This window comes from Diachasma alloeum, unplaced genomic scaffold, assembly GCF_001412515.2.
Source record: "Diachasma alloeum isolate Michigan unplaced genomic scaffold, Dall2.0 Dall_scaffold_00300, whole genome shotgun sequence".
NCBI lineage: Eukaryota > Metazoa > Arthropoda > Insecta > Hymenoptera > Braconidae > Diachasma > Diachasma alloeum.
In genome coordinates this window covers 1,279,702-1,296,776 of record NW_021680439.1, presented here as the reverse complement: position 1 = coordinate 1,296,776, position 17,075 = coordinate 1,279,702, and the positions used below count along the sequence as shown (strand labels likewise).

At 33.7% G+C, this 17,075-nt stretch overlaps 1 protein-coding gene across 1 annotated transcript; it reads left to right on the top strand.

Annotated features, from left to right (window-relative positions):
• Nucleotides 1–6,920: 6,920 nt before the first annotated feature.
• LOC107039457 (mitochondrial genome maintenance exonuclease 1) lies at nucleotides 6,921–12,503 on the top strand. The gene is made up of 4 exons (XM_015259072.2): nucleotides 6,921–7,959; nucleotides 9,801–10,011; nucleotides 12,050–12,179; nucleotides 12,320–12,503. The coding sequence occupies exons 1-4, from the start codon at nucleotides 7,119–7,121 to the stop codon at nucleotides 12,458–12,460; spliced, it is 1,323 nt and encodes a 440-aa protein (XP_015114558.1). The 5' UTR covers nucleotides 6,921–7,118; the 3' UTR covers nucleotides 12,461–12,503.
• Nucleotides 12,504–17,075: the final 4,572 nt, after the last annotated feature.

Here is a 17,075-nt window from a genome sequence, read left to right as displayed (position 1 = left end):
TTCGGATACACATATAAAACGACAACTTTAATTCTGTTGAGAACAAAATTGTTTTGTAATTTTTGGTCGCTGTCACTGAATAATTCGAACGATTTCATATCGAATAAAGAATGATATAATTGAGCCAGAAATATCCGGTTACTGCATCCCCTCCGTCAACTAAGTCCTTGACGGTACGCAGCAGGAAATAAGCTTCTAGATTCCGGTAAAAATACCTGAGTTTTGTAACTCTGTTGTATTGAAATCTAGCGACTAAAAAATCTTGAAAGTGAGTGAAATTTTCATTTATTTTGAGAAAATTTTCCTGAACAAGTGGGAAATTGCTCCCGTATTGTGTATAGCATAGTTATTTTTGCTAATAAATTAGCAATATGCTTCCTAATGGTCATTTTGCTTATTTTTTTCCATTTTATATTATTTATAGCCTATTTTATTTTCTTGAATTGAATTAATTTCTTTCCAACTAATTGTATTAGATTTTCCACTTCATGAAATTCTAAAAATTTCTGAAAATTTCGATGAAATATTATTATTAATGTATGAATGTATTCGAAATATCACATTTAAAGGAACCATCAGAAAGCTAACTTTCAGGGAAGCTCATAAAAAATTCGAAATTTCCAAAAATTATCCTAAAAATCAAATTAACCGAGACCGTTACTGTAATCATATTTTAACTTTGTTATAGTCGCATTGAAACAAATATATTAAGGAATGATTGGATTCATTTAAAGTGCAATATCCAGAGATATCTGCTGAATTCTGATTTTCAAAAAATACGAAATTTTGGAAAAAATAACAAAATGCAAAATAACGATTATTGCTGTCGCTTTCATCTTCAAACTCGGTCGAAAGGACATCCCAACGGATTTTTGAAGCCGTCTTTCAATGAATTTAGAACATTTTTTTTAGTTATCGTATTACAACTGAATTTTGAAAAAAATCGAAAATTAAAGAAATGAATCGATCAATTAAATTATAATTAATGATGATGGATAGGGCTTAGCAATACTTTCAATTAAGAAAAAAATGATTCAATTCCATCCATTCATTAGCGAGAAATTGACGGAAAACTTTGTCACATACAAACATACATACGGACATACGAATGGACACGGTCTAAAAAATGTATTTTCGGACTTTTTTGATCATAATGGGTCGATATAACACAAAAAATCCAAACCTTAAATTTGAACCATTACAATGCTTCCATTCGGACGCAAAAATAGTGTAAGTGTACTCAATTTGAGACACGTTTTCTCATATTTTAAGGAAATCGTATTTTTGGAGTCCAAAATTTTTGGATTCACAAAATAAAAATCTTGGTGTTTTCTGAATCAAAATCATACGTATTCTCAAACTTAAGAACATGCTCGTTTTTAATCAATGATTCCTAATATTCAACATTTATTAACACGAGTCGATAATCATGTTAATAAATCCTTTTCGCCAAATGCCTTATCGGGTCAAATGACAAAAAATATTACCTTAAGTATTAATCACATACCTCATATGATTACAGAACTCGCCTTCGACTTGTCCTGTAACTTCATATATATTCACCAGAAAAGTTCCTAACGGTCTAGTGTCGAAATGGACTATTGTTATTTAGAGTATATGACCTGACACCTTGACTCAATTAAGGTTGAATTAATAGCGGAGGGTTTATTAATTGATAGCTGCAAATTTTAATAATAATAGTAATATTTTTAATAATAATATTTTTAATAATAAGGGTTATATTAATAGCTGGGGAGGGGGGGGGGATTGTAACAGACATCATAAACCCCTAGTCATTCTACACATTTGCATCTCTGAGTGTAAATTCTAATGGTTCGTCACATAACCGGAAAAAGCTTTTTCAGGACATATAATTGCAGTCCTTGCAGGCAAAGTTTCTTTCGGTCTAGTGACGGACAATACTATTTACCTCAAAGCTATACTGTTTTCATGAAAGAATTCCATCATTCCATCCTTTCATATCGTCCATCAAGATTACGAGCAATTACTCCAAGTTAATAGTTCTCCTTGCGATGAGTCTCTCACGCAACAACATCAATTACAAATATTTTTAATCTAGCACTTAATTGATTTCCTCCAATGGTATGTCACCTAATCGCTCCCTAATGATTCCTGATCCAAATAGATCAGCTGCCTGAACAACCTTCCGTGAATCACTCGATACTTTCTTTTAAAGTCAATTATTCTGTAATCATGATTTTTTTTCTCAAAACCCATTCATTGTTTGTTTGAAAATCGGTAATTGATTCATGAATAAAACAAGGGGAATGGAGTTATTCCTTTGCTATTTTTCTTGAGAAACCAAATTATTGCCTATCATACGGAGAGAGAAAATCTACAGAAAATTGTGAGAAAAAAACTTTTATTAGTAATAACCTTTAGTTATTGAACAAAGGACCGTAAAAACGTGGTGAAGATGCGATAAAATTTATTAATCTTTTTTAATTTTGAAAAAAAAAATTACTTAAACTAATCTTATAGATGGTAGAAAACCGCAAATTTTGACGTGTCATAAATCAAAATTGAACTGGAGTTATTAAAAATAAAAAATAAAAAACTAAGAGAAAATCATATCTCCGAAATAGGCTGTTGAAAAAATCTGAAAAAAATTGAGAGATAGTTTTTCTAGTGCCCCAGTCGTAGAAAAAATCGAGATCAATTTCCAAGAGGGTGAGGGTCAGCCGTTAACTCATTTGACATGGAATATTCCGCTTATATATACACTTATATATGTATTTTTTTATTACATTAAGAAATAATACGTATGAAAAAATTCAATAGAAAACCTAGCGAATTCGCTAGACAATTCTATTGGAATTCTATAGCGTTTCTATGGGGTTTCTATTGGAATTCTATTGAAAAGTTCTATTTGTTTTTTGCGCTAATTCTGTTGGATATTCGATAAGAAAAAATCGATAGATTTCGAATTTCTGTTTAAATTTTTCTATCGAGATTTTTTCTATAAGAACACTTGGGCATCAACTTTCTACATTTTTTCCACTCGGATTCTGCAATGCAAAACAAAACAAAATACAGCGGAAAAAACTTACAAAATTTGTGCTCAATAATTCTAATAGAAAAAATTTAAGAGAAAAATTCAAACAGAAATTTGAAATTTATTGATTTTGTCTTATTGAACATCCAATAGAATCAGCGCAGAAAACAAATAGAATTTTTCAGTAGAAACCCCATAGAATTTCTATAGAATTCCAATAGAATTTTCTAGTGAATTCGCTAGGTTTTCTATACAATTTTTTCATGCGTGGAATTTCGCTTTTTTTACAACTACTGTAAACAAAAAATTATAGTACATAGAAAAAATACATCGACATCACATTACATTACATGATAAGCGGAATAGAGGCTTCAAAAATCGTTACACTAGATTTTTTTAAAGTGGATTCAAGTCAAAATTCCAGAAATTTTGTACAGTAATTTTTCGTGTTTATTTTCTCCGTGCATATTACGTGATAAAATTATCTGTCTATGTGCGCCACACTTTATTTTCGACAATTCAATTACAATTGCCAATGCCACTGACGCTATTACTTAATCACTGTGATTGCATCCTCGATTCCGAATGGACGGATAGGGAAGGGGGGGAGGGGAGAGAGAGCATAAGGAGCAGAATTGAGATTGAGTTTAATTGAGGCTATTGAGATATCAGAGATCAGTGCCCGATAGTCTATCCATTGAACTTCCTCGGTGGCTGGCATTGCAGTGCAACTCAATCCCAATTCCCCTTTCATCGGGTGAATTTACGTCGATTGTGATGCCGAGTTACCCGGGAGCTGGATCTATTGCCCCTTTGGAAATTGCAGCGTCATGTAGTTTGAATCGATCATTGATGGTTGGAAATCATTGTTTAAATATTAATGACAAATGTTGTTTGGGGAGGTGGGATTGAGCTGTGCTTTTCATTGTGTCAGCTGATAGATTATCCTGTTATTCAATTTACAAATCCAGAGATTTTTCCGTCTATTGTATTCATTTCAATCCTTTCTAATCTTTAATGTTATTCGAAACTATCACAAAGAAGGAAGTCTATTGATAGCACAGAATTTTTTAAATTTTTTGTTGGAATACAGTTGATAGTCAGAATCATAATTTGAAATTGGAACTCAAGGTTTTCATGTCGACGAAGTTTTTATCCTTTCAGTAATCGAGGGAGATCGAAGTAAAATGCAACGTCTTCATCTTCAATACTATGAGATCCGCAATATGAAATTCAGCAAGTTTTTCTTCTTATATTGAAAGGAAGCTTCACAATTACAGAAGAAATCGTTCACAAAGGAGAACAATTTCTAATTTCCAGTAAACATCGAGGGGAGGCGACGAGGGGCTGGTCACTTAGGAAATCACTAGACCAGTCGACTGGAAATGAAGAAAGAAATCACCAGAAATCAATGGAAATCACTGGAAATCAAGTGATTTCCAATTTCGGTGGTCATTTCTGAAGATTTCTGGACATCATCGGAAATCAATAGAAATCATAAAGAAATCAGGTGATTTCCGAAATCATTAGAAATCATTCATAAGTATAAAATTGAAATTGATTTTGGCGTTTCAAGTCTACAATTTTTCTTGTGGTATCGGTGCGTTCGACATCATCCAATCCCAAAATGTGACGCTATAAAATTTTTGACATCCTTACGTATTGTAATGTCATGTAAAAAACTGCCATTATCGACAGATGCCCCACTCTTGTCCCGAAATCATGATTGCTCCAGTGATTTCTTGAAATCAAGAAATTATTAGAATCTACGAGAAATCATGGAAATCACAAGAAATCAAAAGAAATCATGATTTCTAATGCTGATTAAGAAATCATAAAAATCATTTGAGAAATCACAGAAATTAACAGGAAATCCTTTGATTCTGGAAATCACTGAGTCACTCGATTGAGAAGTGACCAGCCCCCTCGGGAGGCTATGCACTCAGAAAACAACTTTTTCTGTACTGCTTCTCACGATTTCTCGTCTGGGAATTGGTATTACATACTTCCCAAACTCGAAAACTTGAAAATCACTACAGAAAAATATCATTCCTGGGCTGTTGCGATGGGGTTTTTTTACTCGTGTGGTTGGCCAGTCCTCGCCTACGGCTCGGAGGCCAACGCCACACGAGTAAAAAACCCCATCGCAACAGGCCGGAAAAATACTATTACTCCACTCTAGAGTCGCGAAAAATTTACGAAATTTAAAATTTATTTATTCATGGTCTATTGTGAATGAAGTAAAACGGATGCTTAATTTTATTCTTTAGAGTGTAACGAACATTTAAAAAAAACTAAAATGTTATGAAAACTACGGCGCAAGGAGTATTTTGAAGGTAAAAACAGGACAAAATGAAGTTTTTTGTGGTTATACGGGGCAAAAACGATCGGGTCCACGATTTTCCCTAGTTATTCCTCTATTTCGTCATACACCGCAAACTGTTCACTGGGTCCTAAGGCCTAGTGAAGACTTTTAAATTTCACCGACGATCCGCTTAATATAAGAGCGATTTCCCACTTGTTTATTTTGTGCACTGTTACATAATTACTCTTGGCCCGTTAATTTAGTTTACGTAGGCTTTCTTAAAGGAAACAAAACCGAAGGCGCATAACTAAACCAGACTAGGATAGTTTACTTCTCTGGATGTTTATCAATTGTTTTTGTGTTGAATATTTTTGCCTTTCACCGGTGGGAGTCGATTTAACGCGATTACAGAGCTTTTACCGTCTCAAAAGGGTATTTAGGAGAAAACGTAACATGAGTTAGGTTTCTGTGAAAGTAATAGAGCTTCAATTTCTGATGTTCGCAATAAAGAAACATAACTTCGTGATTTTCACGACTCGGAATTCGGATTTTTCTCTCAAACTACTCTCCCTCTCTCTCTCTAACCTACATAATTACCCTCCTGTTTGGTCAAGTGACGAATTAGCCTGGAATTTCGTCACAAATTTAACGTAAAAAATCGTGAAATTTTTGACAACGAATAATTTACATGGAATTTCCATTGATTTTGTTATTGATAAATCCGTCAAAGTTCTTAAATATCCAATGAAATTTGATTTCTCAGGTTTATACGACAATGAAAATTACTGAAAATCATGAAAATTCAGACAACGTTTCTTCTGAATTTTCAATCTGTTGCTTAATTTTCGCGATCGGTTTGAAAATCCTAATTGTCATTGAAAATTCAATGATCATTCATAATAAAAAACTTGATTTTATTGAATTTATAAGATGAATCAGGAATGCCATGAGGAATTTAGTCTGAAATTGAATTTAAGTTCAATAGAATAAGAATATTTAAATTAATGTTTATTAATAATATTATTAATAGAATAAGAATATTGAAAATTCAAATGCATCTGTTACTTAAATTTTAAAAAATTTATAACAGTGTGAAACACACTGAGAAAAAAAATTATTTTTGTCAAATATTCATTCACTTCAGAGAAGCATTTATTTTTTCAAAATTGTGTTTCTCCAATCGAGCCTGATTAGGTTTCAATTATGACAATCATGTTGCTCTAGAAGATGACTACGTCGCACATGACCTCGGATGAACTCCTTCAATGATTATTCACTTTTCCTAAATTTCTTATTTTCTAGAGGGAAGAATTTCGATCATATTTTTAATGTTGATAATAACTAAGGGAGTTTACTCAATGTCATAACTAATATGATCATTTTCTAGAGCAACATAATTGCCATAATTGAAACCGAATGAGGATTGCCTGGGAGTGGCTCGACTGGAGAAATACGGTATTGAAAAAATAAATCTTTCTCTCAAGTAAATGGATATTTGCCAAAAATATATTTTTTTGTCATGTCAGTGCAGCGTGACTCACCGTGAACTGTTTTTGAACATCGACCTCACTCGGAAAAATTCGGTTCTGATAAGTGTGATCGGCACGACGCGCTAACATCGAATGGCTAAATAATCTCTCCATAAATCCATCATTATTTTCCCTCAAAATACCATCTGCCCCCCTTCAATTCAATCTAAATAAACTAGTGATTGTGTTCAAAATAATCAAAATAATTTCCGAAGCATGTCAATACGTATATAGTCTTCAAATTCATCTAACACAGACGTTTGAGGTTATGTTACTCCCAAGGATGTGCGAGGTGGTGAGTACCGTGGGTCGTTTAAATCTCCTCCGACTACCAATTCGAAAGAACGCGACAAAAGCAAAACTTGTGAAAAATCGAATGAAAGAGGATAAAGCAAACTTCGGACCACTTCTGGAAACTGCAAAAGAGAGGAAAAGGAAATTAAAGTCAGCGAGGAAAAGTAAAAATACAGAAGTACCTGACGTACCTGAAGCTGGAAATTCTAAAAATGATGTAAACGATGCAGAATTATCCTGGACAATTAGCACAACTAAACTAGGAAATTTAAAATTTTTACGCAAGACTGATAAAGACGATAAGCAAAAAAGTTCTTCTCGACAATCAGAAGTCCAACAATTATCAAAGTTCACACAACTCGTAGAGTCCAACAACCCCAACAAGACTACCAAAACTATCATGACTAAGATATTAAACAGTGACAATCCCAGGGATCAATCAGGTCAAGATGAGATTCTTCCCTTTTCAAGCCCAAAAATTCAGAGAAAAGTTGAAGATCTTGCCGAGGGAGATATCGAGACGAATGATGATAAATCTTGTTATGGAAGTATTGGAGAAGAAACTTTGTTGAAATCTGGGAGAAGTGATACATTGTATTTTCCAATAACAAATAGCTGTAAGGGGCTGAATGATGAATGGGAGAATCGAGGGATTGTTTCATTGAAGCCAGGCGAGCAGAAGGAATATTGCTTACCAGGAGTTACAAGGATTTTGAATAAGACAATGTCAGAGGAGGCCAAGTTAATATTGGAGAAGTGGAAGCAGAAAATGATTCTGAAGTTGGGAGATGAGGGATTTGACGAATACAGTAAAAGTAATTATTTATTCATTGATTCATAGAGAAGGGAAAATTGTAATTTTTAGTAAAAATTTTTGAATTTCAGAACTATATTATACTGTGGTCTAGCAAAAAAAATGAAAATAAGAATAAAGATTGTGCTTATTTGAAGAAAATTCTCCCTAAAAATGAAAGGAAAATATGTAATTCTCAGTCATTTTACTTGAATCTAGTATAATTGTACGTGAATTAAAGATGCTTATTCATTTTCCAACATTTTGTGCCTTCACGTTTGAGGAAACGTTATTTTTCTAGACATGAAATTGATTTCTGATAAAACTCTGAATATGAACAAATTTTTTGCGATTCCGAACAAATTATTTTTATGGCGGAAAATTGAATGTTTATAAAATATTAATAGAAAATGCTCGTAATTTTCAAAAATTAGAATTCTTAAATTATTTTATCACTCTTCCTCCAAAACTGAACTTTCTAATATTTATTTTGAATTTTTAAAATGTTTTCTAACGATTCAACATCGAGAATCAAATTCAGACTTGGAAAGCTTAAATAATAAAATCATTGTAAAATGGCTGGAAACTTAGGGTTAAATGGAGTTCAAATGAAAGCTCTGTTGTTCGATCACAAAAGTAGAAAAGCATTTCACTGGAGAACAAATAACCAATGCACTTTGATATCCTTAAGTAAATATTGTTTCTAAAATTCAAAACTTTTGTGTTTTAAGAAAAACCTTGAGGTTCTTAAATCCAGAACAGCTGTCTACTCCTACTGGGAACATTTTTGTCCTGAAATTGATGATTTTTTCTGTTCCAAGTCTATATTATTATTCTATATTATATATAATATATATCCTCTCATATTCATCTGCGCTCTGTTATTCATACATACATTCATTTGGGAACTCATGACACAATAGATGTTTAATTATTCCAGAATTTTATCTCTTTGGAATGATCTTACCTTAAAAACATGAATGTTATTAATTTAAGGATATCCAAGTATTTTTCACAGTTTAGTAGAAACCATTCTATAGATTCACCCATTTTCCTTCATCAAATTTGTCAATTGAAATGCATGAGAAAAATTTGAAAGAAAAAATGAACATTCAGCGTCATTCAAATTACATTTTGCACAGAATTATTATTTTTTAAACATTCGTTCTTTATAAATAAGTAATTGAAATTGTATAAACTTTCGGAAACCTCATTTTTTCAGGCATAAAATCGGCATCTGGACAAATTCTGAATATGGATAAATTTGTTACAATTCCAAAATTGATTGTTTATAAATTATTTATCGAAAATGCTTATAATTTTCAACAATTGGAATTTTTAAATTATTTTATCGCCCTCCCTCCAAAAGTAAACTTGCTAATTTTTTTTAATTTTTAAAATGTTTTTTAATGGTTCAATATCAAGATTCAGATTCAGACGTGGAAATTTTAAATAATCAAATTATTGAAAAATGTCCGGAAATTTGGGGTCAAATGGGGTTCAAATGAAAGCTCTGTTGTTCGACCACAAAAGTAGAAAAGCATAAAGCAAAAGTAGAAAGTATTTTTCACTGGAAAAAAAATAACCAAAGTACTTGGGTATCCTTAAGCGCCGCGCCTTTCTCACTTAAAATAACTTTTTTTTAGTTTACAGTTTCTAGTAGTGAATTTTTGAGATTTGTCTTCTGAAGCTAAGTAACTAGATTCTCATTTTCAGTACACTATTTTTTAGAATCACGAATTTCCTAAACTCAGTCAATTGCTTCTGGCAACTTTCTTTCTCTATATTTAATACTTGCTGATTAATTTAAAAATAATTTGGAGGGATGAAAAAGATAACACTAATTTTTTCTGTTCTTTTCAGAGTTATTGGAGGATAGTAAAGCGTTGCACTTATTAATACAAAAGAGTCTGAGGAGAGAAGAAATTCCTGAGGTCCCGGAGCATTTGAAGCTAAGTTTCAATAGTATAAAATTAACTTTGAAGGATCTGTCCGATGTGAGGATGCTGGAGTCTCATGTGATTCATCCTGCGCTGGGCTACCGAGGGTTTATCGATTGTGTTGCCAGTTATCGGTGAGTCCAGTCACTTCTTTATCGATTGAGCTTATATTCTCTCTTCAGGCGGTAGATGGAAATGTGTGTTCTGAAAAGTTCATACAAGAACTTTCGTAATTCAATATTTATAAAATATTGAATGCTGTGTCATGAAGATTCAATGGAATGAAATGAAAAGGAATATTTAATCAAAACTTTAAGTAATGGAATTATAGCCGGTAGGTACCCATTTATTTTGTGTGAATTCGTTGATTTTTCATTGATTAAATACGTATTATTACTATTGTATCCAGGGGATGAGGTAAATTTACACTAATCCAAAAACTATTCCAATTTTTATATTCACTAATCGAATCGTCTAGATTGCAGCAGCTATTGTAATTGAAAAAATTAATTTATTTGTTGTTTCGAAGGCAACTACACCTTTTTCATGGTATAAAAATAGTAAAAATATTAACTTGAATTGAAACAAGCAGTGGATACAAGACATGTAACCATTGCTCTAAGCGTTGTTTTTTTTTTCTTCCAATTTCTACCAATTCTATTAGCAGTAAGCTTTTGAATGGATCCGAAAACTATTCGAGTTTTCATCGAATCATCTAGATCGCTAATCGCATCATTTAGATTACAGTAGCTATTATCCTATTATAATTGAAAAAAAATTTTTTTTTGTTGTTTCGCAGGCAACACGTTTTTTATAATATAAAAATAGTCAAAATGTTAACATGAATTGAAACAAGCAGTGTGACAGTTGATTTTCTTTCCTCCTTCAATTTTTACCAACTGTATTAGTACTAAGCTTCCGATTGAATCTCAAGTTACTTACAAAAAAATATGACTAAAAAGTACACAAAAACATCACCCCATGTTGTCCCATTTTCAGTACTTCATATTTTAGTATGTCCATGTGCATACGCTTGTGTTTCGCTTTCTTCATGAAATTTTAAAAATAAATGCGACAGTACATGTGCCGAGTTCAGGGGAATGGCCTCGGACATATTCCATGAAATAGTAATATACAAAAAGCATAATCATGTTATAGGAGCTTTTTTGTGATACCTGCCTGAAAAGTGCACTTTTCGAAACGGTTTAGTGTGTGTAAAGCGGTTGTTTTCTGCACGTCATGCGTAAAGTTCACGAGTGTGCGTAAAGTGAATTCGTAATTAGAGTAAATAATTACTCCAACGAATTTGTTGAGGAAACTGAATTAATTCGTCATTTATTACCAAAAGAAATTGAAATTAACAAGAAAATTCAGTCGGACTCAATTAGGTAAACTTGAAGGGGGTTGACGGGTAAAATTTTCACCTTTGTGGGGTTTATATCAGCTGCGTCCCCGTCGCGAACCCTGGGCAATGCTAAGTGCTGATGAACCTTGATCCTATTTACTAAGGATGAAAGAAACGTGAAGTTGTTTTATATCGAAATATCTCGAAACTACCTGACCGCCAATCCTTAATTCTGATTGGTCAATATGTGACACGAAGTTATTCACAACAGGCGGCATTTTCAAATTCTTCAGTGACATAATTTCAAATTCTTCAGTGGTAAATTTTTCTTTCACGTCATATATATATATATATATATATATATATATATATATATATATATATATATATGGAAGTAAAAATTGTAAACCATCAAATTATTTCAGCAGATAGAGCACTTTTGTCTATATTGAATGTTAATTGTTATCACCAATAATTGAATCGCAACGAAACACAGTTTCAAAAATGTTAAATATCGAAGACTTTTCCTAGATTTAATTCTTCATTTTCTCGTTAAAATCAGAGATCGCCCAATGCTATTTCCCAAGGGAGAAAAAAGAAATAAAATACAGTAATTGAACCTCATCTCCTTAGAAATTCAATGAGAATTGATGTCCTAACGACGTAGCTCATAAAACCCAATTGTCTGGAATCTTTTCTCCTATTGTTTCAGTCGTTTTACGATCATTATCGATTCATCGCTACTTGTGTCACTTCCAATACACTTTTAATGCAATCTCCCTGATTCTTTCATGAGCTAAAGTAGTAACGTAAGACATTTTATTCAGGGGGAATCTTTGTATAATCGATTGGAAAAAATCGGAGAAGATCAAGACCCTCAGTACGACTTACGACTCACCCCTACAAGTCAGTGCGTACATTGGAGCCCTCAATGCCGATCCAAATTATCCGTTCCAGGTGACTGATTGCATAAATTGTGATGAATAAAACATTTCATTCCATCTCATGTTTTTTTTTATCTCCTTCATGAACGATAAATCTATCAAGTTTGATGTAAATTGATGAAATTGTATGTAAATTCATTGTTTTCCTTTTAGGTAAAATCTGGCCTCGTGGCAATAGCGTATACATCTGGCCAGCCACCCTCTGTTTTCGAATTCAGTGCGGCAAGACTAGAATTTTACTGGAGAGAATGGCTAAAGAGACTTGCAAAATATAAATCTCTGACTAATATTTGAAACTGTAAAATTTCCGAGAATAAAACATTTTTGTATTGTTGAATACTTTTCTAATTATTCATAAGTTTCTCCATTCGTGGAGGGATGGGGAAGATTAGCGAGAAGATTCCGAACGTTCTTTCTCAATAGTTTGTGGGGGAGTTGCTAAGTTTTTTGGTAAATTCACCCCATGCAGTTCTCACTTTCTTATGAGAATTTATGACTGTAGAAGCGTTGAACTTTTATTACTCTCAACTTCAGATAAATTGCCTGGGAAAAGCTGATCATATTTGTTTAGGACTTCAACTCCAATCTAAGTTCCTTGGTTTCTGTGTTGATTTGATTAAATTTTAACTTAGCTAATTGTTTGTTAGTGAATTATCTGATGTAAAACATAAGTCAGTGATGGAGGGATAAGTAAGACCTGGGATTTTTGTTAATTGGGAATTTGTCACTTGTAATATCCGGAGCCCTTCAAAATTATCGGATATTCGCCAAAAGCTTCGTTGTAAACAAATGAAGGTGTCAATTCTTGCAGAATAAAAAATTTCTGCAAACTTTCCATTCGTTTATTTGCAGGGAAGCTCGATGAATTTTGAAGGTCGAGGGATATTCGGAGGAGAATTTCGTTCCTCCTGGGTTCGACCAATTAGCGTGCGGTGGTCGAGGCGAGGTAACACCTTACACGAACATTTCATAGAAGTAAAAAAATGGTCAATCTTGTTATCAATTTCTCGTAAAGAATTCTGGTTAAATCGACTAATTTTGCATAAAATCAACACAACCTCACACGGAGAGAAATGTTCAGTGAAAATTACGGAACTCACAATTCACTCACCGATTACGGAATCGACTCAGAAAATTTAACTGCCGGTATCGCAATTTTTTACAGGAGATTTAGTTAAAAATTACGGAACGCTCCGGAAAAATTCCGTGACAGTTCCTTAAAATTTCCTACAACTACATTTCGCTCCGGGCTTACGGAAAAGATACGTAATTTTTATTAAATATTTCTTTCCGTGCACATAAGCTTTTTTCACAAATTGAAATGTCAAAATAAGAAAGAACAATTGACAGGCAACTGTGGAATTATGATTTTGATAATTCACTAACAGCCTGGTGAATTATCAGTAGTAATATCCCAAGAGCTTCAAAATTGTCGGGTATTTTCCGATAGCTTCGTTGCAAACAAATGAGGGTGTCAAGTTTTGCAGGATTTTTCTGCAAAACTTGGCACGATCGTTTGTTTGTAGGGGAGCTTCAGTGTAATATCCGATTAATATTGAAGCTTGAGGGGTATTTGTTGGATTATTTTTTCCAATCGGATTTTGGTCAATCAGAGGGCAGTGGACAACATCAGGAGGTGAGTTAAGGAAGAATTGAACAAATTATGTTAATAGAATAACCTGATTTTCGTATACTAGCAAATACAAGATTCTATCTGAAATGAGCCGAAAAAGTGAAGAGCTGCTGCGAAATGTTCAAGGTTATTAAGGTAATTAATATATTTATGTTCATTGCAACGTAACGGAAACGGAGGACGTACGGCGATTGTAGACTCTACCTTAGAACATGCTTCTATCACTAAACAAGAGAGTGTTTCTGCGTATTATTTTTTGATTTTTTTGAAATTTCAATCATTTGAAGCCGAATATTCATAAATTAATGGGACACTTGAGTTGATTTTTTCTACTTTCTACACTGATAGAAAGGATTAGTTATTGTTAAAAAATGGATTTGGTTGTTGGAGGCTAGGGTCTATTCGGTCTTATCAAATGTTCATTTGTTAATAGTTAACAAATGCATATTTGAGGAGCCGTGTTTGACTCGACTTTCACCTTTCAAGTGAACCAATCGTTAACTATTAACGAATATTTATTTGGTCATATTCAATTCTACAATTCGTTAATAGTTAACGAATCTCGTTTGGAATAAATGAATCATTCTACCAGTGTATCATTTTGAGAGTTCATTTTCAGGCATAAGTATTTCTAGACCTCAATAATGTCACTTTTTCTTTACCATAGCGTAGGAGAAGGTGAGACAACGTGAAACAGTGGAGTAAAGTGAAACAATGGCGTTTTTTGCATAATTTTTTAAATTTTTTCTACAGCCCTGCGTGTGTTTGTGGCTAAGCTTTGATGTTGGTTAGGACCAACCACAAGGTCAAAACCTCCAAATAATTCACCATTATACCCATTGAACCCCGACGTTTTACTCTGTCCTCCCTTCCGCAGTTATGAGAAAGATATATATTATTTATATTATATGTTTTGCACATTAGAGCGGTATTGTCCCGGATTTATGTCCTCTTTGACGGGAAGCATGTAGCATTTGTCGTCACGTTTCTCATCAATCATCATCGAAATGATTGTGTCCTGACTGGATTATTATTATTTTTATGAATTACAGCAATATAGAAACTGTAAAACGCTGAGGTATACTCGAAATTATAATGTCTATTTATTTTTATTTTCAACGTCATTTGTTGCGAGTAAACTTGCAACTGTCTGTTGCCCGAAGGCTTCCAACCGTGGTATTACATTCCATGAACGATGCAGCATACTGTAGATAACGTGAGCAGAAAAAGGAAATATTAGATAATTAAATTGGAATTTGAAGACCGAAACTGCAGATTCCCAGCGAAAATGCAAACTTTTTAAATCGCTCAGATCATCTTTTTTATTTATTTAAGCTCAGATTCTCTGATTATTTTAATTTTCAGAAAATATTAAGTACTGAGACAGGGAGACTTTCACAATTTCTCTGTTCTATTCAGTTATGGGGCTGACTCTCTTAAGGATAATCGGGCGAGGAGGAAATGTAGGAGGTGAGGCGGAGGGGTTTTCCTGCAGAAAGCCAATCATTGAACAACAAAATTTTTCCCATTCGGATTAAAAATTCAGGAAATATTAGGGTGTATCTCCGGTTAAAAATTATTTTTGGAGCTAATCAAATTTATTTGTATCTGTTCCACGCATTGAATGGTTTTCAGATTGTTTTTTTTAATAAATGAAAAAATATTAACCCACCAGGAGCTGGTACCACTGGCTCCAATCCCAACGCTTCATCGCTCTCCCTCAAGAGACGTTTAAATTGACCGCGCTGCCCCCACCCGATCGGTACTTGGAACGTTGCTGCTCGTTTGGGCTGCGTGCGCAGAAATTTCATTTTTTAGTACTTTTTTCGCTATTATTAATAAATAATGCTCCTAGGCGACAATCTTTTTCACTCAATAAATCATTGATCACATGTTCTAAATGTGTCTAAAGTTTCATGACTTTGGCTGCATTTTTTCCTTGGTTTTTGCAGTTTTTTGGTGATTTCCATAAGATCGCGGGATAGATGACCACTTTTTCAAAAATTCATAATAAATTAACCATGCTCCCCAGCAGTCTGAAACTTTGCACACGCCTTTTCCATCACTTAAAGAATATATAAAAAAAAAAGAAAAAAAGGCTGCTTTTTTTACAACCCTCCCAGCTCACCCGATTATCCTTAAGAAAACTTACGACCAAAAAGTCCCTAAATGTTTATTACCTTCAACTCCAAATGAATGACCCCCAACAACCTAATCATATTAGTCCACTCCAAACTATTTCAATGTCCCCTCACATATCCGTTATCAAACTTCCTCGTTTCTTATTTTTTCAATTAAATTTTGATGAAACTAAACTTTTTCCACTCTATAATCTCCACTAAATCACCTTATTATTAGTTTTGAGTTTCAGATATATTAAATTTCTCCGTGGTACCGAGAATCATCTTCAGCACCCAGTTAAATGAAACTGACGTCTCAAGAGAGAAAACTTATAACCCAACGCACTCAAAGTTTCCCGTGGGAGTTTATGAACATGATACACGAGGTACTCCCATGCTTAAGCCCAAATGAACGACACGTGATAGGCTAAAAGGGTGCACACACTCTCCCCAACGATAAATCCCAAACACTCAAATAATATAAACAAAAATTCACATTCACTCGTGTTTTTCAACACGGAAAAACGGAAATACATTGAAGGGTCCTAATTCTTCACCGCAGGAGACTGACTAACATCCAGCAATTATAACTTTCGATACCACACCCGTAAGAGCGATGGAATATACAGCGGGCGGTTGTTGCGACCCCTCTCTATAACGTTACTCCGTGCTTCCATAAACATTCCAACCCTTCGTATGCCCTTGGGAACTGTAAACTAATGGCGGACGAGTACAGTGGAGTCCCGTCTTTGGTGGTTTCCTGGCTCACTACTTATGAAATCCCCCACTTCCTGGGTTCGCTACATCTAAATCTTCACTTCTATTTTCTCGGGGTGTTAATCAAGTTTTGAAAGGGAGAGATCGTAAAAAGGAGCGGAACGTGACCATAAACATGGAACTTGATTTTTTTAGAGTTCATGAGACAAAGAGGCCCGATGCGAGTCGATATTGGTACATATAGTCGACTTATGCCATTCTGTTTTTTGGTTATTAGCATTTTATATTACCTAAAAATCAGTATCGAAGTGCTAAAACCATTTAAGCCAATTTTGATTATTGGCCAGTTCTCAATGAATATCTCGGAAACTAAGGGAGATGGTAAAATTTTAATTATAAACTTCGATTCGTGGTACTTTCACGCGTAATTTGAGACCAA

What these genes read in the sequence shown, in the direction of transcription:
- LOC107039457 (XM_015259072.2), top strand. Translation starts at nt 7,119, where the DNA reads ATGTTACTCCCAAGGATGTGCGAGGTGGTGAGTACCGTGGGTCGTTTA. An exon ending in ATTTGACGAATACAGTAAAA is followed by an intron (nt 7,960 to 9,800) that starts GTAATTATTTAT and finishes TGTTCTTTTCAG; the next exon opens with AGTTATTGGAGGATAGTAAA. An exon ending in ATCCAAATTATCCGTTCCAG is followed by an intron (nt 12,180 to 12,319) that starts GTGACTGATTGC and finishes TTTTCCTTTTAG; the next exon opens with GTAAAATCTGGCCTCGTGGC.